Here is a 25,253-nt window from a genome sequence, read left to right on the forward strand (position 1 = left end):
CTAATACTCTGTGAGGCTTTATGGCCTGCGATGGATACTCACGACAGCTTTGCAATGGATACTGACATTTGTGGACAGAAAATGATGATGTAATTACACCCTGTTTGGTTTTATTGTAGGGCGGCACGCAAGTTTGTAAAATTGACTTGATCAGCTTTTTGTTCAGTAGCAAAGATTTCATCCCATGTTTTATCAGTGAAATGACCAAAAATACACATATTTGCACTTTCATATGAAAGATGGAGAGCTTTAATAAAGTTGTTCCTCTTAAAATCAACTACTTTAGCATGGTTCCTTGTAGAATTTCATAAAACGAGATTTTTGAATTCTCGAAACCTCAAAAAAGGTCTTCATTTTAATTTAATCAGGCCTCTGTATCTCTATGTTCACCTGTTTTCTAATTAAAGCTAAAGCATATTTTAAAAATGCTGTCTTTCGTTTATCCAGTGAAAAATTCAGCTCCCCTTTCAGAAGCTAAACAATAGAACAGGATGTTCATTACTGCCACAGCTGCTTTGGTATTAATAAACTAAAGATATGTGCCTAAGGTCCCCTAACGAATATCCGTGCTTGCTTTCATAATAGGTTCATTAGTGCAACTCTTTAACCGTGGATTTTAGAGCAGCTTTCATTTGTTATTCTGTTGTTGTTGTTGTTACACTTGTTGTGGGATTGTGCTTGTCTGTCAGGCAAGTACATAATTATCCCTTCACCCAGACGGATTAGCTTGTTGCACAGTGCCTCTCCTCCGATATGTCTCTCTCTTGATGAGGTAGCTGGGGAAACGGGGCTGAACAAATGCTGTTAAATGCCACAAGTGTCGGGATCTGTCGCCAATGGATTCTGATGCACCACCCATCACCTCATTTGAGGCACATTACATCCATCTATAGGCGAGTCAAACCACTCAAAGAAGTTCTGATTGAGTAATAAAAACTAGAACGTGGTCTCAATTTCTTACCGGATTCAGTCAGTCTTCTCTTTATTGCCAGGTGGTAATCTTGAAGCCAGGCATGTGATGGCAGCGTCTCACTGAGATGCAATCAAAGGCCAGTGTTTGAGCACCCATTCTTCATGACAGATTCTCTTATTAAAATAGAAGTGATAACCTCAAAGGAAGACTTTATTATCCTCTAAGGGAACATTACGAAGGGGGCAGAGACAAACTGGCACCAGGAGAACAGCAGGCTGCTTCTTGTTCCAACCCAGAAACATGGAATCGGATCTAACTTCTTTTAGTTGACTGATTTTCTCCTTTATGGTCAGTTGAGCGTACTTTTCCTAATGGACAAAACACTTTGAAAACAATCTGGTCTTGGGTTACATGTACAAACTTATTGTTCCTGTTGAAAAATATAGAAACACTTTTATAAATTAGAACTATTAGACTGTTTTCCCTGTGTAATATCACTTGATCAAGCCTTTTTTTAACATTACACACTACAAAATAATTAATGAAAGTATGTGTGATTTGTTCTTATCTCTTATCAGGTCAAAATCGGTATCGGGCAATACTCAAAACTGAAATATTGGTATCGTATTGAAGTTGAAAAAGTTCTAGTGGGACTCCCTTAGTGTTTAACTCACTAAAACAAACTGCTGCTTTCAGTTTGTTTCAGAAGTCAGAACTTGTTTAAAGTTGATAACAAGTATGATTTTAATAATGTTGTGATGAAGCTGGTTTATTAGTAAAATAAGACCATAACCGTCTGATTCCTTCCATTCTAACTCAATGAGCCACAAGATTGTCACAAATTAGGGTTGCACAATGCATTGTGTCCCATTCCATTAAAATTATTTAACTGTTAGATTTGCAAAAAAAAAATTTTTTCCTGCAACTTTAACAACTTTACAAATATGCAATAGACGCGTCTATTGATCTTGGAAATTATAATGTTCATGTCCAAACACACTCAAGCATAAAATATTGTAGTTCAAAATTCATTTAGGCTCTGAAATACACAACTACTAATATAACAAACTCTCCTTTGGCCTTTGTAAATCAAATCACCTTCATCTCAAATTTCGAGAGATGAAGGTCCACATTTGCCACAGCTTTCTACAAATAAACACATCCAGTCATCTCCTGTAATCAGCATCACTTTCTGTGGTCACATCGCCGCCCTCTGCCCATCAGTTACTGACCTTGGAGATAAAATGGACTCCTAACTCTGCCAGATCTCCTTCCATTACCTTTCTAACTTCTCCCTACCAGATGCAGAAAAACTGATCCCCACATCTATCGTCTTCTATGTTGGACTATTGTAATGTCCAAACGTCTTCAAATGTCCAAAACTCTGCAGTTAGGTTCCCGATGCAAGTGTGAAAATAGAAACACATTACACTTACTTCACTAGTGAAAATCGGTTCACTGGCATCATTTGCACCGATCCACTTTTTTCACTACCAATACAGATATCTGAGGTTTGATATCAGCCGATACCAATCAGATTCAGAAAATCAGTGCTGAATTGATTTAAATTTTTTATTTTTTTATTTCCAGCAGTCACTGGGCAAAAGGTTAATCACAAACACAAACATCTAATGACAATTTGAGAACATCTTATTATATTTATTCAAAATCTTGATCCTGACCTTATGTCTGCCATATAAAAAAGGTTAAAGACATTCAAATCATTGGAATTAATAAAAGAATTGTCTTTATTTGCATGCTAGTGTAATGCAAATAGCAAAAAAAAAAAAAAAAAACCTCCACAAATGTTTCATTAAAGTTTTCGTTTTGAGTGGAGAAAAGGCAAACATGGCAGACATGAAGTGTGTCTGGCTTAGAATTGCACGTAATTATTGGGTGTCGGATCAATCTGTCTGTTGAATGTAGAGAATAGAAAAGTGATTTTTCTCCTTCACTCTGCAAAGTTTAGACACTTAAATTATGATAATTGAGCAAATTTATAACTATCTCAAAACATGAATCTGATATTACTTTTGCAGACCTGAGCTTGTTGACTGTTGTTTGCTTGACTTAAATGAACAAACACCCAGCTTTCCACTTTTACTTGATTAGTACTTTTTGAATGCCTTTCCTGTCATTGTCTTCGCGTATTTTAGCAATTCTCCACCTTTCAGAATAAAGTCACAAGATGTGAAACATTGATTTTCTAAGTACTTCTCTGCTGTCTTCTCTTCCTCCTCTCATTCATGCTCAGTTCTTTTTCCTCCGTCATGCACGAAGCAATAAATCCACACTCTCAGCTTCAGAGGTGGAGCAGACACTTTGCACAGCAGCTCTTACTCTCGAATCTCTGTGTGTGTTGATGACCAACCAAGCGTGAGCTACAGCTTGACCAAAAACCCCAAGAGGGAGATTGTTTTTGCAGATGCTTTGTCAATGGCTGTAAGTCCTGACAAAAGCTCCACTCTCGATACAACCAAACCTGGGTGTAACGGAGTCAAAAACACCCACCATGCAATCAATTAAAGGGGCGCTTTAGCGTATTTAGACTTCATCCTTCAAAGATGCATCACAGGACTTTCATTAACTTCCCAGCAGCATCCTGACCTTTCTGTTTTCCTTCTGACGTTACATGTTTGACTGAGGCACATCTGGCAGTTCTGTAATGTCAGCTTTACTTATCCTTCATGCGAGTGTGAGCGATGCAGGATAATGAGTAATGTAACTGGTGTCGCTCTCATGTTGCACACAACATCCCCTCTACTATTAACCTTTGTAATGTAAGTATTAAACACTGAGTGAGAAACTGTGCAGCTTTCAGGAGTTAAGGTGCATGTGTCCCCAAAGCTATTTATGTGTGCGACGGAGTTGAAAAGGAAGACAAATGATCTGCATTTACTGAGCCCAGAGATTTCAGTCAGCAAGCTTCACTAATCATATTCAGCAGGAATCTATAGGTGCATCTCAGTAAATTAGAATACCATAGGAAAGGTCATTTATTTCAGTAATTCAATTTAAAAGATGTATATAGAACTGTTCCACACAAATGGATTATTTCAAGTCAGTTTATTTCTGTTAATCTTGAACATTGCAAAAGGTATTTAATTGTATTAGTCTATTGAAAAGTGTCTGTGTACAGTATACTATATACAGACCCATTCAATAAATTAGAAAATTATTGAAAGGTCCATCTATTTCAGTAACTCTATCAGTGAAACACATTACAGAGATCAATTTGGCAAACATTATGATTTCTCTCAATCATGTTGATTTTCTGCTAATGGCTAATGAAAACACAACATTTAAAATTAGAATATAACATCAGACCAATAAAAAAATATATTTTTAAAAACAGAAGTGTGATTTTAATTAAAAGAATGTTTAATGTCTACTTAAAGGTTGTTATTCCCAAGAGTTACTTGTAAGCTGACAAACGAGACTAATCGGGTTATGACCGTACACTCAATAATATATAATAAATAATAATTATAGACAGACTGCAGCGAATAAAGAAAGCCCTCAAAGCATTTTGTTAGCTTAGACTCTGAAAGCCAGTCAGACACAGTGATGTGCGGTCATTAACCCTATAACCCTATATATGGTCCTTTTGGCAGTAAGGATTCATAAAGTGCAGCGAAAATGTCTGGTAGACAACTGTGTTGACTTTGCACTTGATAAAATGCAGTAGCAAGTAACATGGCTCTTCAAATCATTACAACTTCACACTGGACCTTAAGCAGCTTGCACAATTTTTCCTTCCACTTAACTTTTCAAGAAAAAGATTGGATACTCTTTAATCAGCTATAGAACATATGAATAGTTGTATGTCGTCCATGACGACATACAAATGTGTGAAGAATCCCTTTTTATTATTCAAATTTCCTGAGATTCCTAATATTGTGGTTTTATAATCTGCAATAAAATCTACATAAACACATAAAAATATCAATCTCTATGTAATAAATCTATAATAAATATGAGCTTCACTTCTTAATAGTACTGAAGTGTACTATTATGATACATTATATCCTATAATACATTAGGATATAATGTATCATAAATTAGATATCCTAATTTATGATACATGTCCGTCTGTGTGGGCGTGTGGGGGCGTGTTTGTGTGCGTAAAACACACACTGTGTTTGGAGGGGAGATGTCAGAAATTGGAAAATTATATTCTTGGAAGCAGGCGGGATGAACGTGCTATGAAATATGATTGTGTGATTTTAACTAAATCTGTCGTCTCTTTGGAATGTATTCTCGGAGTTTTACTGCTTGTAATTTAGATGAAATAATCCCCCTGACTCCTGTTGCTGCACATTAGTGCACTAAATCATTCTGACTAACTTCACTTCCCCCTCCCGGACACGCTCAGGGAGCGCTGCGCGCCTGACAAAATACTCCCCCATCACCGCCTCAAGCTGCTGCTCAGTGCTTGAGAGAACCGAGAGGAGCTGCGTGCGCTTCAGCCTCTCCTCTCTTTAAAAAAATCCTCCCACTAACTGCATCCTTCCGAGTGCGCAAAGACGAGTCCTGGCTCCGTCACCCTGACCACGGCGGGACCCATGTTGAATGTGCGCACCGGCGTTTCCCGAAAATGTGCCCGTCCTCTGGATCCAAGCCGAGCCCGGGTTCTCTCACCGAAGCTGGGAAACTCTTCCTGAAACACACAACCCTGCACGGCTTACGGCACATCTTCCTCAGCGGCTCGTACCCACGGAGAGTTGCGTGGCTTCTTGCGTTCTTGGCGGCCGTGGCTCTGTTCTTCGCCTGGTCCTCCAACAGAGTGCGGTACCTGCTCTCTTCGCCCATGTACACCAAGGCGCACATGGTGTACGCCAAGCGGCTGGTTTTCCCCGCCGTCACCATCTGCAACCAGAACCTGCTGCTTCCTCGACGCATGAAGAAGACGGACATATTCACGTCCGGGAGGTGGCTGGGGCTGCTGGAGAAGGAACCTGACTCGCCCAACTTGCAGGTCTCCCCCGCTGCGAAAGAGGCGCTTCTGGCTCTGCTGGGTGACGGTGGAGAGAGCGCGGGCAGCGAGCCGCCGTGGCTGTCGCGGATTTTAGACTTCAAAAACTTCCTCCCTCCTCCTTTGGAGTCCCAGCCTAGTATGAAGGAGCTGCTGGACCGGCTGGGACACCAACTGGAGGAGATGCTGCTGTACTGTCGGTACCAGGGAGAGCCCTGCGGGCCGCGTAATTTCAGCATTGTGAGTGTTCCCAAAGTCCCTTTTCCCTCTGTTTTAACTTCCTCATCTTCCCAACAGGTTGACCCTGTTTCGGAGTCTGCTACAGACTTCGCTCCTGGACCAGATATTCATTATTTGTCGGATTATTTGACTATTCGTAGAATGCCCTTTTGTTTCTTGAATTTTATTTTAAAAATATTATCAGCAGAGTCAAGCACAGTCCCGTTGTTTTCGTGATGCGCATCAGTAATTAAACTCTGTTTCTTTACAGATTGATGAAGAGACCTGCTTCCTAAAATAATGTCCCAAGTCATTTTTTCTCAGTGATTTTATTTAACCTAAAACATCCTTTGGAAAAAATAGAGGTGGTCACTTTTTTATTTATTTATTTTTATTTTTATTTATTTTTTTGGCCAAAATCACTTATGTGAAAAAAGGACACCGGCCATTATTTTAGGAAGGTGACGATATGTAATTATGGTAATCATATTTAACAGTAAGGACTAGTAGCAGTTTGGATTGAATGTTTTTCATAGATCTTCCACCATTCATTTTTTTAATTTTTCTGGAACAATATTGAGATATTTCTTTTAGAAAATGCTCAAGGGGAATGCACTTTATTTGCAAACAGTTGTGTGTGGTTTAGTGTCAGGATCAATCTGTGCTCAAAAGAGACCAATCTGCCTATAATGAAGACTTTTTGATTCATTTAGGAATGCATTGCAACATTCACTGACAGCCTGATAGAGTGCAGTTAGTTAGAGTGCAGCCTCATTGATTCCATTTCATTACTATGAAAACAATGTAAAGCCAATGTTCTCCCATCTCACTACCTCATTACAACAACAAACACATTTTTTTTCCTTGTGATAATTTCAAGCTTGGCTTTATGTTTTAGAAATCATGTTTTTTTCTTCTGATTTGCTGGATTAATTTTTTGGGGGGTGGAAATATATTTAGGTTGAAGTTGAAGCTGCTCTTCTTTTCCTCTTTTCGCCATCTGACTGAGCTCCAAAGCTGGATCATGAAGTTGTTACAGCGCAGTTTAGAGACACAGAGCAAGCTATCAAAATTCAACACATTTTCTCCTTGACTAAATATTTAGGGATGCTCCTTGGAGCCACGGCAACCTGTTTGAGAGATAAACACGGTCCCAAAGCCTGGAATGTTGGTGATGTGTGCTGCTGCGTGGATAATCAATGATTCCCTTCATGACTTTGAGGAAAGCAAGTTAATCTGTTGTCAGGAGCCAAACCAGAGAAGTTGAGTCACTTCTTAGAGGTGAGGGGTTGGAGACGATGCTGAGCCTGGCTACTTTCAATGGGTGGCAGAATATATTGATTTTTTTTTTTTGCGTTGCAAACCCATCCCCATGTTGCAGTGTGTCTTTAACAGCTCCACAGATGGTCCGCTGGCTTCATCAATACATCCTTCCCCGGATTTTATGCGTCTGCCATTTCTTCTTCCTCCGACTTTACCCACACTCATCCTCGATTCTCACTTCACTCACGCAGGTCTCAGGCATTGATTTTGGTTGAGAAATCAATCTGAGAACATCCTCTCAAGCACCCTCTGCCTCCCCTGCTTACCACCACAGATTTATTTTTTTCTGTATATTCAAATGTTTGGGGCATTAGTTGTTGGTATGTGGAGATGATAATACATCCTAAATATTCTGAATTCAATTTTCTAAACCAGCTGATCTTACAGAAGCGGGTTTCAGTTATTTAAAACAGCAACCCAGAAGTTGCTTATAAAAGTTTGCAAGCAACGCCACAGACATATATTCGTAAAGCCGTTAGCAAGCTGTGAGCTTGGTATTACCAATCTGGCGTCTCTTTACACAAACAGAGCAAGCAGAGAAACCTTTGCATGAACTCAGGTCTTCACAGAATCAATATATTTTTTTTCTTTCTGGGCTATTTTTGTCTTCTCTGTTCATTGGTTTCTTCCTACCTTGGTGGGTTTTGTTTGGTTCTGGACAGGTGCTGTACAGTCAGTGTTTTAGATGGTTTTGTACAGAGACAGATGTCTGCCTTGTGTAGAAAAGAAGGTGATGTGAGCTGTGGCACTGCACCAAGAACAGTTTAGTTTCAAGCAGTAAAGCAAATATGGCCACTTTGTCACTGAAAATGACTTTTTCATATTACCTCCTGCACTATTTACAACCGCAAATTATGCAAACAGTAACTGCTCTTTCAAAGTTGATTACAGTTTAAGATTATTTATATAAATGCCACCACCAGCTCTGTTTTCTCTGAAAACTTTCTAAACTGCAGAGCTTCTAGTCAGTTTTATTGTTTTTGCCAATGTTTTATTTTCTCAGTTATTACTGAAAATGACTTGGATCAAATGGCAAAGGAACAATAACTGTAACCAGGTGCATATATTCAAAAAATACCTCAGTCATTAGGCAACACTGACAACAGATGAACTGAAATAAAACGTTTAGAGATAAACTGAGAAATAATGACTTGAGTTTGAGATTCCTACTAAGTCACAAAAATAGAGTTCAGACTTGACTCTGACTTGTGGTCTGAGACTCGAGTCTTGGTGTGTTTTCGTACCTGATAGTCTGATAGAATTGAAACATTTGTTACATTTTCATTTGGTGCAGTTCATTTTCACAAAGCACTGTCAAACCAACCAAACCCCTTGATCAATCCTTTTACTCTCTGACCTGTGGGGGCGCTGCACCAAGGACCACTGAAGGAAATTACTCGAAAAACGCTGAAGAAGACACTAAGCGTAACATTCTTCTTCACAAAATGTAAAAAATGTTGCGCCAGATCGTAGCAATTGTAGGATTTCTCTTTTGTCATTGGCAAAACACCACCAACCATTTGTCCTGCTGCCGCTAAACTCACACATTTGTTTTGATTGTATTTACCCAGAATGCCCAGCGCTGCAGTCCACTTCCTGCTTTTGGAGCACTCTCTGGTCCGCTGGGCGTTCACATATTGAAACTGCACCAGAGTTCACTTCTATTGAACCAAAACCTGGGTTTATAGGCGAACCAGAGTTTGTCTTTTTGGTCTGCATCAGAGTTTGATCACAGATTCCCTCCACCCCAAATGAACTGAACTTTTTCGACTAACGAACTAGAGTTTAACTAAAGCGAACTTAACAGGGCTGGTGTGAATTTACCATAAATAACAGTTTTAATCTCATGTTACCAGCCAGTATTTAAACTACAGGTTGCAATTCCTGCATATGTTTTACATTGGAAGAGAAAAATGATTATTAACCAGTAATACTGATGGACTAGGGATGTTAATGACTTATAACAATCTTTTCATGTTGGCTAGTATCATAACAATGACTACATAATTATCCCTTCAAATGAACACTGTATTAAATGACTTTTAATCATTTGAGAAACAAAGGTTTCGTTCACACAAATCAGATTTTTTTTCTGCTCATATACATTTCCTTTACCACTTTCCCACAGTCTGAACAGCCCAGTTCTGATCTGATCACACTTCCATACTAAATCGGATAATGTTCAAAGTGTCTGCAGTCAGAACGGTCATGTTGCATTTTGTACGACTTTTACCTCGATGTGAGACGTGTGACATAATTACGCTTCAGAAGAAGACAGTCATAATAAATCCGGATGTAAACAATGGCTGAAGCAATGGCCGACACTATGCCACACCCATACTCAGCAACTTTAAAATTGATCCATCTATTATTACTTTAGAAAAAGACATAATAATAATAATATAGCTTTAGTAAATCACCCGGATAAAATTAACTTGTTTTCTATTGTATAAATACTGTAGATTTGGTGCATTTTTCCTACATGCTGGTGTTTACATCTTCAAAAAAAAAATCTTTGTAATTACAAGGATGTTTTTTTTCCCCTGGGATGTATTTGTTATTACATTACAGTACATTTTTGCTACACAAACTAATGTCTCTTGACATCTGGATTAATGAATATTTACATGACATATGGTCATAATAAATAATGCAGAAAAAACAGATGTGTTGGCTTCAAGGTGTAATTTTCTGCTATTTTTCTCAGTAGGATGGAGGTGCTATTGTTAGGACTGTTGTTTTGCAGCAGGGAAGTCCAAGGATTGAGTCCCAGCTAGGGCCTTTTCTCATGGGTTCTCTGCAGATGCTCCATCTTTAGTTCTTGGCTCTGGGTGTTTGCATGTGTAGTTGCTTGACCTTTGTGTCTCCATGTAGACTTTGTGATGGACAGTGTTTACACTGTGCGTGGTCAGTATCTCACCCTGATCACTGGTAATGACATGTGTACGTGCTCTAACCATACCATGAACTTGCATGATTGTGAATAGTTTGAATGTCGAAGGAAGTCCATGGCCATTGAAGTTTACCAAGAGACAGGTTTAGCTCCTATCTACCTACCTCCTAATTAGTGAGACCTTCTTGCAACATATTTTATTTGTGATTTACTTTCTATTTTATGATTCCTTAATGTAACGAGTGATAATGGTCAGAGGTTTAAACAGTTTTTATTGTCCCATTTGTCAGAGATGCATTAATCAGTGAGGCGGAGATGGAAAATGAACAGTTTTCTCCCGATCAGCAGATCTGTAAGGTTATTTGAAATTGAATTGGCATTATGTAAAGATCCCACAACTGTCCTATTGTGTAGTAAGATTGTATTTTTCTAAACCGTGGTAGAAATATGCATATATTTATACTTTTTTAAAGTTGTTTTTCTATTGCATTTTGATTCCTAACTAGTTGAGGCTCTCTGAGTCTGATTCTGCAGAAAGTTAAAATTGAGTTGTTGTTTTTTGTCTTCTGACTGACTAATAATGTTTTCTGTAGATTCATTGGGTTACTTTGTGTAACGTATGTGGCAAAACTTCTCTCACTCTCAATTGGTGCAGAAGTAGAACTAAATTGATCAAAATCAAATTTAGAAATCACAACATTCTCACTGTCGGTGTCTGGATGTTGTAACCTTTTACTCAAATTCCACAGTTGTGTACACTGTCATGATTTATTACGAACCTTTACTAATCAGATTAGACCAGATTAAACATCCAACAGGGTTTTTTTTGAAACACCCCTTTGCTGTGCTGCAAATAGTTTCAACAGTTTTAATATATCTGGGTAACATCTCAAATGAAAACAATATAAAATGTTATAGAATTGATAATATGGGATTTTTGTTAGGAAATAGTCCAATATTATTGGTGACACAGGGTCCAGCTATTGAGAGAATTTAAAAGTTATATTTTACCTGCATGACTTTAGGAAATCACTGGCTTTCAGCTCTGCTTCTGCTCATTTTTCTGTGCTGTGATCTGCCGCCTCCACTTCACAACATTACATTTTAAAATCAGAATCTAATATTGCATATTAAATAACAGTTATGTGGGACCAGGACAACAGGGAGTAGGTGCTTAAAATACACTACACCTGCAGTCCTGTTATGAAACAGTAGTTGTTGCGGCAGCTAAAACAATACTTTACACAAGCATACCTAATCTGTCCGTAGACAATTTTAAGACAACATTTGAATAATACTGTTAAAAGCGATAGCTTTGCTACTTTCAACCTGCAGAATTCAAAACTTTGGAGTATTACGGTACTTTTTGCATTGGAATTGGTAAATTAAAAATGATGCATGAAGTGTTGTGTTCCTACTCTAAGAAGATGGGAGTAAAATTCCCCTGTTTTACTTGCAGCCAATCATTAAATTTGAGCTTATTACTGAGTTGTTCAGTAATAAGCAACTCTTAGCCATCTTTTCTCTCTTCAATACAGTTTTTATGTCTTTTATTGGGGTCGACTGTGGCTCTGAGGGTAGAGTAGTCATCTTGTGATTGGAAGGTTGTAGGTTCGATTCCAGCTTCCTCCTGCCACATGTCGGTGTGTAAGGCACTTAACCCCAAATTGCCTATCGATCTGTGTATCGGTGTATAAATGTGTGAGTGCGAATGGGTGAATGTGGCTCTAGTGTAAAGTGCTCTGAGTGGTCAAAATGATGTTAAGTACTATTAAATAACAGTTTGAAAGAAGGAAGCTAATAAAGTTATCTCATTGTGATTAATTCCACTTCAAATGGCAGTGGAAGTGGAAACAAAAACTGATGTGAGATTTTAATTCTTTTACACTGTGAAGTGTGATTGCACTTTTCATTTAAACTATTTACTCTGACACCCTGGAATAACATTCAGCAGATGGTGCTTAATTAGTAGATTGATTCCATCTGTTGGTAATTTATACTTTGTATAAATACAACTGTTGTCTGAAACCGCAAAGGTTTCTTGGACGATGTTAGTGAACAAATAGCACAGAAAACACAAAGGAAGACAACAGAAATGTCAGGGGTAACTCTGTGAAGAAAAGTAAAGAGGAAATAGATGATTGAAATAATGTTTATTTCATGATTGTTCAATCCACCATCCAAAAATGTAAATAGATTATGGCATAACTGCAAAATTACCAGGATATGGCCGCCGCCCACCTGACCGGCCAGGCAAGGAGGACAATAGTCAGAAACTTATGGTACCGCTGGAGGGGTTTCTGCAGAGATTCTGGCCTAGATTCAAAATCCTAGGTATGGTATAAAACTAACAGCCTGAATACGCCATCTCTACAGTGAAATATGACAGGATCGTGCTGCTTTTCTTCAGCAGACACAAAGAAGGTGTCCCAGTCCATGGATAGATGAATGAAGCTATTCTGGAAGAAACTCCATCTGAGACTGAAAAAACTTGAGACAGGAGCACAGGCTTAATTTCCAGTAGGTCAGCAACAGCAGAGCTACAATAAAGTCATTTAGATCGATCCAATTGAGAATTTGCGGCAAGACTTGACATTTGCTGCACTCTTTATCCAACCTGATTGAAAGTGAGCTATTTTGTAAATATGGATTTCAGTCCCTTGATGTGCAAAGATGGTAAGGATGTAAGCCAAAAACGTGCAGCTGTAACTGCAACAAAAAGTGGGTTTGTAATATTTTGACCGTCCACTTTGGTTTTTTAACAGTTTGTGCCCCAAGTCCACACTGAAACTTTCACTTTTTTGTTCACCATTCTTCTTGTTTTACGTTGTGTTTACAGCTAAACTCATGTGTCCCACACTTCATGTTTGGCATCATTTACAGGTCTGGGCGAGAGAAAACAGCTTTTTCAGGCACTCTCTCTGTGTTTCTGTGTGGATGAAAACATTTCCGAAAACAATGAGCCATTCTCGGGAAAAAATAAAAATAAAAAATTCCCTTGTAGACTAGGCCTTAAAGGTGCTGCACACAAATGCATGCCCCACTTGTCACATTTGTATTTGCAAAAGAGTTTGAAAACCATGTATCATTTTCCTCTCAGTTGTTATGAACTAAATATGAACTACAAACAAATACAGAAAGGCTTACAGTTCTAATATACAAAGGAACTACAAATACTTTAAGTCACTCTACGTAGCATCAAGAGATATTTTTATCTGATAAATGTGATTTTCTTTTTCTGCAAAATCTAGTTTAAATCGCCAGTATAAGACAAGGTCTTTCTGCTTATACATTTACGTCAGAACTGCTCTCTGCTTCTGGAAAAGGTAAATAGAATAATTGTATAAAACTGATAAAATAATATCACATAAAGATCAATTTTGTGACTCCTCAGGAGCTTTCATATGGCAAGGTCCTCTTAAATTGATTGAGTTTGATCGGTTGCCATGGATCCTGATGTTAGCGGAGGCTTTCATTGTCCTCAGCAGCTCTAGGACTTATCCGCCATATTGATATGCTTTTTTTTCTTGCTTAATGATGAGGACTATCATTGATTAATTAGACGTGAAGTACAGAGTGTTTTTGAGAAATATTTAAATATTCACGTGGAGTCATGAAATATGTATCCAGATCATTTGTTTTTTATTTCATTGTGACTCTTTTCTTCTGTTTAGCTGTTCTTGTTCTTTTGAACAAACAGAGGCTAAACGCAAGAAGGATGAAATTATGTTTTTGTAACTGTCTTAGCTTGCTGCTTGTTTGAGCTCACCGCTGATCTTAAAATCAATAGAGGATAGGGAAAGTGGTTCCCTGGCAACTTTTAAGGAACAGCTTGTTCAGCCTTGTCAGATTGTCATTTGAAGGATAGCCGAGAGCCATCTGAATTCTCTCAGCCTGTCTCTCTGTGAATTATTTATCCTAGGAAAAGGCGGTGACATTTTTTACACTATGCAAGAACAAGGAGGGTGATGTCTCTCTCTCTGTTTTTTTCCCCTCAAAGGTGAACCTTATTTAAATATTTTTTTTCCTGGTGTAAAATTGTTCAGAAGATGTGGTGGTTTTTGGTTTGTATTAAGGTGTGAAGTGTTTAGTGATGAAGTGTGAAGAGATCCAGACTAATACAGACTTTACTTACCTTTGTGTTAAGCACTTCAGAAGTAAGTACTTTCAAAATCTCATTTCATGTCCTCTACAGCCTCTCTATGCTTATGTTTTGGCACCCAATCATTTCTCGATGTATCACATGGGTGAAGGAGTAGCACTTATCAAATGGATATTTTTCTGGGTGATTCAACACACGATTTATAAGCAGCTCTTGCATATAATAAGAAAGGTGTTTTCTACGTTATACCATATTTTCATTCATATCCTAGATATTTACATTTGTTATGGTAATGTAAATCTTCCCTGGCAAAAATTGAATGCTGTGGTTCGCCAACAGCTGTTGCAGGCTGAATTACTGTTTACGTGACATGATAATACTTAACTCCTATGCAGACAAAGCTAAGCTAAATAAACATAAAAAGTTATTTTGAGAAGTTATTAGTTTAGTAAAATGAAAGACTATCCAATCCAGGGTTGTAATAATTCAGGGTTTGTCATTTTAATTTTGTTTTATTTTGTTGTGACTTTTTGTTTGTCTAACTCAGTTGTAATAAATCTTTAGAGTGTGTTTGCTAGTTTTTATTAGTAAGGTTATGGTGTGCCGTTATTTGCTGACAGCCGACGTAAACTGCTTGTGTGGGGGAACAATAATCTATTTCACATCAGTTGAATAGATTCATAAACACAAAAACAAAGGCTACGTCTATAATTTCGGTACATTTTAGTTATAAATGCATAATATCGTTCCAGTTAGATATAATTTTTCTCCACTAATTACCATTTTTATTTACAGTATCTCAGTTAATGAAAATGTTTAATAAATTTTCGTTTTTGTCTTTTTTATATGTTTTAGTTAACTATGTTAACCTTGGTCCATACCAGCTATCCCTTTGTAAAGATAAAATATTTACCTGTTGTTAAATCACAAATTTACTGCCATTAACCCCATTCATTTAATTCAATTTTATGAGCCGCACTCTGGCCTGGTTCCTGCCTGAATGAAAGAATCTCTTAAACCTGACTGATGACACAAAGTATCCCAGATCTTAAAAAAGCAACACATTCAGCTTTGATACAAAGACACTCAGGAACAGAAAATAATTGACATCTGTCACTCTGCAGGGTTGAAAAAACTGCCCTGGACTTTTTTTCCCGCTTCCTCAGCCCCTGGAAAACACCAGGAACTCCTGAGTAGAAATACCCATCACTGATTTTATCACCTTAAGTTCACAGATACTTATGCAGGAGGACAATGAGCCAAAACACAACAGCAAGTCCAACTCTGAATGGCCAGAAAATTAATATTTTTGGATTGATCTAGTCAAAGTCTGGACTGAACTCCTATTGAGGTGCTGTCTATAATGCTGACAGCAAACAGCAGCCAGTTTAAGCAGATGCTTAAATTTATTTCTGGCATAAGTTTATGCTTGGAAATCCCCCCACTGGAGGTTGTTAAATGTAAACAACCTCCACAGTGAAGTCAAAAATAGACTGCCTGTTATCACAAATACTGGATAGCATGTTATTACATTTATGGGGTGAGCTTCTTTTCAGATACTGCCAGGTGCATAGTTTTTACCCTTAATGAAAACTGCATTTTATGCTTAGTCAGACCTAAGATTTTTTTTGTTTTGTCTGACACTAAAATTCACTTGGTGTTTCTGAAACATTTAAGTGAGACAAAAAAATAAAGAAAAACTCAGAAATCTGTAGAGGTTCATTCATTCGACAGCACTATTGGACTGTTTTTGCTTCGGTTTGCATTCGAGAAGCAGTGTCCAATTATGATCTCCAAGGGCGAGTTTCCTGCATGCTTTAGACGTGTCCTTGATTTAAATAATGTAATTACATCCCAGCATGTTGTGTAGAAACCTGATGATGACCCGTTGATTTAAATCGTGTAGTTTAAAGCAGCGGCTCATCAAAAACATGCAGGGTAACAGTCCTCAACAGCAGGGCATTAGACTGCTTCTGCATTGAAGGTGATTGATGACATCTCAGCTTTTTGAGGTATTATTTCAGAGTCCCAAAATCCTCCCTACAGCCAGACGTAAGACAGGTATTAAGTGAAATCAACTTTTCTGAGTTTCATATCAGGTTTTAATGTTATTCCTTCATCAAGAGCATACCTGGAGTGTTGCTTTGATTCTTTCTTGTGTGTTTGAGAAAGTCTTGAATCTCGTGGGTGCCTAAATGCTTGCTCATACAAATCACCATCTTTTTACCCAAAGCTCTACAGTGGAGATCCAGTTCCCAGCCGAGCTGGTGTGGAACTGCACATCTGCTGAGTTTGTCATACAAACTACTTCTCAGTCTAGCACCCCTAAGAACTATGGGTGCACCAATTGCAATTTTCTGGCTGACCGCTGATTCTGATTTTGGGGATACCAATTTTTTTTGTTTGAAGTGTCGCTAAATATACCAATAAAGTTGCAGAGTTGGCAACAGTGGAGTGACTCTTGTTAACTGCAAATGTGCAGAGATGACCTGGTGGGCCGGCATGTCCGTCAAACCTCTGTCACTGCAGAGCAAAAAAGGACAGTGGCTGATTTTTAGCAAATAAGATAGCAGATAAATTAGTACACCCCTTCTAAAAACAGCTGTAAACGACATAACAGACGAGTGTTGTGATAACATGTTGAATTTGGAGTGTTGGAAAGAGTAGAAGCTTCTTAAAGAGATTGATTTCAGATGCAAAGTCAAATTTCTTTTAAGTTATTTTTGAAAATATCAGCTAAAGATAACACAGCTGCTTGATTGCGCTATAAAATGACTCACTGTACCTGAAAAATACATAATGTGTAAAAATAAGTTTTATAAAATGTTCATAGAACTTTAATTAATAAAACATCACTTAATCTGCATGTCTTTACCAAACTTTTCATTTCACTCACAACAAAGGTTGGATCTTGACAAAATAATACATGTCTTACAATAAATTATTGAGAAAATGTCACAGTGTGTCTGCGCTGCCAACAAGCTGGACAGCTGAATTAGCCTGACAGGCTTGTTGACAGACAGACGTAGAGATGCATGAGACAGAGCGAACCTCGGAGTCTCTCGCACACAATGAGGATCCTGACTCCCCAAGGTCAGCGGCACCATCCACTGTTGCTGCTCGTCACTCAATGAAGCCGGCACAATCTCCTGGTTACCACAGCAACTCTCGACTACGGGTCTGCTGTAGTCAATCACCACATTACAAACACATACACGCAGATGGCAAGTAGGGGGGCTGCATGCATGCACACAAACACATCGTCTCCTGGGCAAACACAATCATTCATGCTCTCGTACAAACCGGCTTGTGCAATAAGAAACAGACGTATGCGCTCTCGCACATTTGTTACAATCTCATCACTGTTTCTGCTAAATGCTTTCTTTGAGTATGAAGACTAGATTCCTCTTTTGTTCATATTTCTCTTTTTAAAAAAAAACAAGAAGAAAAATATTTTGTACAAGAGACTGAAAGAAATTGCAGTAACAGCCGAGTTGCTGCAATTAAATAGTTTGGATTTTTCCAGTATTTTGCTTAGTTAAGTCTGAAACTCAAAGCAAGGATTTTTTTTCCTGCAGCTTTAATCCATTTGCAATTGTCAGGTACTTTGTTGGGTGAAAGGAGGCAGCTTTGTGATATTGTAAAAATCTTCTGTCTTTATATTCCAAAGAGAAATGACAAATACTAATCTGATTACACTGAGCGAGAGCTCTGGGACAGAAGATGGATTTCAGGGACATTTTATTGATATTCATATTCTGCACATAAGCTGGTATTATAGGGTCTGTTCTTGGCTCAGATTTGCCACCTACACTCTTGAAGGTCACATCTCATATCATGTTGGACTTATCAGAGGGCTTTTCATTACATTTCACTGCATTGTGTTTTACAGGCTCCTATGAATAACCGTGCCTCTATTTGATTCAGGTTTCACTCTATTCCACACACCTCACTAAGCAGGATTCACATTATTTTAACTTTTCTTTTGTGAGGGATGGCTGTGTTTGATTTTTTTTCAGCTTGGTGCATCTGGTGTTTGTGGCATTTGAGTCATGAAGCAATAACGTCTGACTCATAAGTCAACTATGTAATAAACGCCTTCTTATCAAAGTTCTCGCATAAAATTCAGACGAAAGGCAGCTTTCTGAGCGATGGCAGAAGGCTAAAAGTAGACTTTTGTTTTATTAGCAGTATTGCAAAAAGATCATTTATACATCCAGTTTATACAGATAGATACATTCTGTCTTCTTTTGTGAAATGGTAATAAAAAATAAGTTATTCACTCGTTTATTTCCTGTGTTTGTTCTCTTAAAACTAGCTTCCTGTTTTAATGTTCCAAATATTAATGTCAACATGTTGAAGGTTAATTCTAAGTTAATTAGGCGCTAGGATACTGTAATGCATGGATCTCAGCATGTGACTCAGCAAACAAAGTAGGAAAAAAATTCATTTTGGACCCTAGGTATGCTTTTTCATTTTCTGGATGTTTCTGATTAGATTATACATCCATTAGTTCACCAGCAATCGAGTCGTTGCCAGTGGGACATACTGTAGTTTGCAAATGCTACAGTGGCCCAGCATCAGGTTCTGCTGTACTGTACATGGATGTACAGTCAAGTATGTTAAAGTTTTGAAGCATTCAGGTTTTCTAATCTACATTTTTTTAACCCCAGTTTAGCTGTTTTGCTAAATATAGCACAAAAGCATTTTGAGTTTTTATCTACTTTGCTCATAGAAGAAACTTATATAACAATTTAATTAGTCAATGATTTATTTATTTATTTATAAATTGGAATAAATTCACAGATCTGTTTCCAGCTTCTCAAAACTCTAATTTTTTTGGCAACGCAGTTTGATGACCTGGACACAAATAACGGCAAGTAATTTATTCATCTCATACATATTACATGTCAGGTTTTGCTGTTTGATTAAATCTAAGGGCAGGCAGGAGACGGGCAGAATCATGGAAAAGATAAAGGTTAACAGAAAATCTTACAATGGTGATGAATGAAAGCAGCATCAATAAAGATGATGTGAAAAGATATGCACTTGAGGAACTGGAAGTATGAAGAGGCATGATGGAAACAACACAAGTTCAGCTAATATTAGCTGTTGTTGCTAATTGTTTTGTCATAACACCACTTTTTAAGTTAAAATATTTGTGTGCTCAAGAGTCTGGGTCATGACATTTTTACTTCGTGGGTCAAAAACGGGAAGATTTGGAAACCACTGCCCTCGACTGATCACCAGTTCACCACAGAGCAACACTAACATGCTAATTTAATCCAAAAATCCAGGTCAGGGTTTGAAACCTGACATTATTGCTGCAGGGCACCAGTACCAAAAAGCAGCCTGGTGTAATAAACCAGTGAGTATAAGTAACTGAAAATGCTGCAGCTCATGGAAACCCTCAACTAGGATAACTGGTGGAGGTTAACTTAATGTAAACACAAAAAATGATGAAAGAATTGCTAACAAACACAGGAGAAATGACTGATTAATATAAACATAAATGGAAGGAAACAGAGAAAACTGAAGAAGTTCCATGCAGATTAGAAATATAAACTGAAAATAAATTTTGTTTCTTGCTTTCCAGTGCTTTGGGCTTTTACTCAGACATACACCACAGATACAGGTCAGAGCCACAGACCATGCAGCTAACCATGCTATCAGCTGTTAGCTTACAGTACGGTTTGTAAGTTGGGGTTGAGAGATGTAACTGTTGGACTGGTCAAGAACAAAAACACATTAGTTACTTATGGATGTACATTCTGTAATACCTCCTCCAGCTGTAAATAATCAAACTTGTTATCCAATTATTAAATATTAGTAATTCAGCACTAATCCTCTATAATATCTTACTTAAAACATTGAAGAATATTCTCATCTTGATCAAACTCCTAATGCTTTGGAGGTAAGATCAACTTTTTTCCCCAGATCAACTGTAGTTGCTGTAAACTTGAGTGCTACCAAACTATGCATTTATGTTTTGTAAATCAGACCAAACCATCTATATACTGTATGCGAGCTTGTTTTTGCAGAATATTGGATTTTTTTATTTTGAAAGCCCATTTGTCTAGCTCATTTTTTTACATAATTGCAGAGAACATCAAGTCTCATAGTGTGTTATTACTCCATGGGGGTTTCAGCTTGAGCGTTTCAAAACGAAACCCTGCATTTCAAATGAAGCTGTTGGAGGCCATTGTTTAAAAGTTCTGAGTATTTTCCACATACATGCACAACTTTTTTAAACTTTTTTTTGTAGATGTTGTTTCCTCCCACAGTTTAATAAGATGCATGTTAACGGGAGTTCAAACTCCCTCGCTATCCTAAATGTTGAAACGTAGAATGAATGTGTTTCTATTTCTTCTTCACTGTTTCTTTTGTTTTCTTTTCTCCTTTGGCAACATGAACAAAAAGTTCATGTTGCTTTTGAAGCAGCAAAATTGTTTCAGCTGCATTTTGTAAAACAATAGGGTTTAAGCATGGCATTAAAAGGCATTAAAAGTTATAAAATATATTTTGTTATATTTAAGGCCTTAGATTTGATTATAAATGATTAAATCTAAATCTCAGTGCCATTTTTTCTAGGTTTCAGGGGAAATAAGGTGAGTTCAACAAATCCGAATTGTTCAGCTGAACTCCCTCATTGGGGAATTTATGGATTATTGCCAGAAATGTACAGTACAGACCAAAAGTTTGGACACACCTTCTAATTCAATGGGTTTTCTTTATTTTCATGACTATTTATAAGGCAAGAAATCCCACTTATTAACCTGACAAGGCACACCTATGAAGTGAAAACCATTTCAGGTGACGACCTCTTGAAGCTCATCAAGAAAATACAGAGTGTGTGCAAAGCAGTAATCACAGCAAAAGGTTGCTACTTTGAAGAAACTAGAACATAAGGGCTATTTTCAGTTGTTTTACACTTTTTTGTTTAGTGCATATTTCCATATGTATTATTCATAGTTTTGATGCCTTCAGTGTGAATCTACAATGTCAATACTCATGAAAATAAAGGAAACTCATTGAATTAAAAGGTGTGTCCAAACTTTTGGTCTGTACTGTACATCAATTTTGGAAACTGTTTCTAGCGGCTTGGTGTGTAATTTTAGGAAGACGAACAGCGGAGAAAATGAGTAAGTGCAAATTCCAGCCGAGGTGGAAGGAGATTTGTAAATTAAGATAAGCCCAGATGGTAAGGATGACGAAGGATTTCGTGTCGGACGCGAAGAGATTAATGCCAGGAGAATAGATGTCAATGCCTTGAGATTACACATGAAGTCTGACGACCACAAATCGGCTGTAAGAGAGAAAAAAGTCTCCATAACCAGGCACATTGTGCAAAATATGTTCACTGCAGTCCGACACTCATCATCATGCTATTTATTCTGTGCCTCTCTGGCCGTGTTTATGTCTTCTCAGACAAGTGTGGATGGTTCAGATTTCATTGACATCATGATGTAAACACTGTTTCTGACCTGGGGTGGAATGGCCATCTAGTGTGCCGGGCAATACCCGGTAGGTTAACGCACATCCATGGGCTGGTCATGATTTACCCAAAAGAATGTGTTAAAAACAGGAATATGAAACTTACTGATGTGTTTGCCACCAATAGTTCATCTGCAGCAGGAAAGGGAGAGTTAGCTGTTTACAGGGATTTGTCGAAGGACGAGGATGTTGATGGCGGTGTGCATCAGCCTTCAAAGGGTAGCTGATCAACTGGCTTAGCAGGCTAAAAACAAATCCAGCACAATGATGGCTGAAATGATCAAATGTAGCACTATGAGGAAAAGACGCAGCAGAGACAAATGCAGTGAACTGAAAAATGTTGAGTTAGAACTGGAAGGAAAAGTTTGCAAACTGAGGCACATGAGCTGATCTTTAGTTAAAACAACACAAAAATGTGTAGTAGTTTCTGAAAAAAGACTTGTTTTAGCTCTAAAGGAGGTAATATTTTGACCTTTTCGTTGGGGGAGGGTCAGATATCTCAGCGCCGTCTTGTGTGAAATTTGCCAGACAGGTCGTCCAACTCTGAAACAAAAATCATGTCCTGTTTTCTCAAGCACAAACTAAATCATGCAGTATTGAGAGCGGACAGGGTTCAGCTTGTGAACAGGCTCTCTACATGAAGGCTTCTGAGATCCGTGTTTGGTAACACAACCTGAACAGATGCTGTTTTCTTTATTTTTTAATCCCTTGTAGGAAATAAAGTCTGAAACTCTTGTTACAGAGAATGTGAAACATTTGAGTTGTTATTAAAGCGTGGACTTTCTGTGTGTGTTTCAGATATTTACACGCTACGGGAAATGCTACACGTTTAATTCAGGCCAAGATGGACGACCCCTACTGGTGACGATGAAGGGCGGAACGGGCAACGGCCTGGAGCTGATGTTGGACATCCAGCAGGATGAATACCTGCCTGTGTGGGGAGAGACTGGTAAGATCAACTGAAAGGCTCATCACATTTAAGTTGTCTGCAGATTAAACTTGAAACCAAACTTTATATTTAAGTTTTCTGCTTGCTTAGAGTTTAATAGAGTAGCACATAGTTAAAAAAAATAAGTCAGAAGAGGAGCCAGATAATTTCAGATATGTTGATTTATTTCATATCAGCGGGGAGTAAAGCAACCCTTGGGATTCCCGTCTAATCCATAAGACTTAGCTTGAAGAGGCTGGATTGCATGCATTGTGAGCTCTTTTTATGTAACCCTGGAGCCTTAAATCCATTTATTGAAGCGATGCATTAAATTTGTTTTATCTCCAGAGATCATATGAGCCAAAAAGTTAATTTGTCAATTCATACTGTTCCTCTTAGGGATGGTTTGACAGAGTCTACACACTAATGAATTTTACTGACTGATCGATATTAAGATTTTTTTAATTATTTTTATTAAAATGCACTACAACAACCTTGCAAAAGTACTAGAACGTCTTGATACCTTTTGTAATGGTACAAACACAAACTGCAAAGTATTTGATTGAGATTTTGTCTGATAGAAAAACACAAAATAGTAAATGATAGTGACGTGGACGGAAAACAATAGTTTTATTTTTTTAACAAATAAAAATATTAAAAGTGTACACATTTAGCCCGGTTGAGTCAAAAGAGCCATTATTAACTGCAATTTTAGTCTTGTGGGTGTGTCTCTTTCACATTTTTACATCTACGGCAATTTTGGAGTTAAGTTTAGTACCTTTCAAGAAATACTTCAAGACACGATCAAAGCAATGTTTTGTTTCTTTTATGGCTACGTTCACACAAGTCTTGATGTTCAATTCAGATTTTCTTTGCTGAAATGTAGTTTTTTTAATGACCGTTACTGCCACTAATTAAATGTGATCAAAATCAGACTTTTGTCAACTCGCTATGCACAGAAGAAGAGCACTGTTTACAGCCATAGTTACGAATGCCGCTGTTTATAGATTGATTTTAAAGTTGCTGAACAGAGTCAGCAGTATTTTCACAAGACAAGAAAAAAACAAAGAAAAAAAAAGTCACATCTACTCCAGCTTTTGTTTACGTCCAGGCTTAACACGTCTGGCTTCTTCTGGTACAGAACTACCAGAAGATCTGAGACATTTTATCATATCTCAAGTCATTCATAAAATGTGACATGACGCATTTTAAATGCAGACTCTTTAAAAATCTTTGGATACATATGTGATTCAGTGGCACAAATCAGATCTTTTTGGGGTGTGAAAAGAGACAGAAAAGTGGGATATCGGTTGCAAATGGGCAAAAAAATGGGTCCAAAATTGAATTTTTACTGCATGAGGAGACTTACTATGGCTTTATTTATTTTAAACTCTCAGCTGTGCGGGATTGACCATTTTCATTGGTAGTTTATGAATCACATGGAGTTCAGAGGTGTTTGTCTTGCAGGCTTATTACAGAAATCTTCTTTTCTACTTTCTTCCACTTTTGTGCCATTACATCCTTTCATAAAGGTATTGTTTGTAGACTGCTTGACTAACAATTGCTTTGTTGACAAATTCTCTAACTTGACTTTTGAATTTGTCTTTTAATTCACTAATTGGTTGACTTTTGGGATTTTTTATTTTGGGATATCAAAGCAACAAAGGCTGAATATAAAAAAAAATAGACAATTATGTATTTAACTTTCACTTCAGAATTATTTGCTTTCTTGTGTTGGTCTGTCATGTCAAATGCAATTAAAAGACATTAAAGTTTACAATTGCAATGTGTTAAAAATTTTAATGGATGCATGAAGCTCTTTGCAAGACACTGTAACTGTAAAGAACCATGAGTCAAGAAAAGATCAGAACAGCTCAGAGACTCAATCTATGACGTGTGTTTGCTCATCTATTCAGGTTCCTCCTATCTGCAGAGAGGCTTTATTGGCCTCCGACTCTTTGATTTTAATGCAGCTGTAAATGCTGCTATGTGTTTTATTTCAGTGTTTTATAAGCACTATGAAAATAATATCACAAAAAGACCGCACTGGTGGTCATCATTAAATAAGATGCTCAACACAGAAAGCTTTATCTGTACTGCAATATTTAAATATAAGCCGCAACTACCTCACGCCTGAATGATTGAATTATAATATTTATTGTCCTTTAGGTAATGTTATTGAATAACTGTTTGGCTTTACTACATGAGAGGTATGAATTTTATTGACTACTTCTACTTCTTTTAAGAGCTCAGAGTTTTTTAATACTCTCATCACACATTTAAATATTTTTGTCTTCTGTTTGGTGATAGGAAGATACTCATAGGAAAATATTGATGCTGCATTGCTTAATAACATATTAAGTTATTAGTAGCATACACAACTTCATCACCGCATAATCTGGTTGC

At 37.6% G+C, this 25,253-nt stretch overlaps 1 protein-coding gene across 2 annotated transcripts in view; it reads left to right on the forward strand.

Annotated features, from left to right (window-relative positions):
* asic1 (acid sensing ion channel subunit 1) overlaps nt 1–25,253 on the forward strand; it is a 188,307-nt gene that overhangs the window by 129,223 nt on the left and 33,831 nt on the right. The window contains exons 1-2 of one of the 2 annotated variants that reach the window (XM_014471920.2): nt 5,119–6,128; nt 22,718–22,868. In XM_014471920.2, coding sequence (XP_014327406.2) covers nt 5,511–6,128; nt 22,718–22,868 — 769 coding nt within the window. In that variant the 5' untranslated portion in view covers nt 5,119–5,510. Of the gene's footprint in view, nt 1–5,118; nt 6,129–22,717; nt 22,869–25,253 lie in introns of those variants that run through there. The other variant, XM_005807554.2, reaches the window with a different exon arrangement.

Source organism: Xiphophorus maculatus, chromosome 20 (assembly GCF_002775205.1).
Source record: "Xiphophorus maculatus strain JP 163 A chromosome 20, X_maculatus-5.0-male, whole genome shotgun sequence".
NCBI classification, from domain to species: Eukaryota; Metazoa; Chordata; class Actinopteri; order Cyprinodontiformes; family Poeciliidae; genus Xiphophorus; species Xiphophorus maculatus.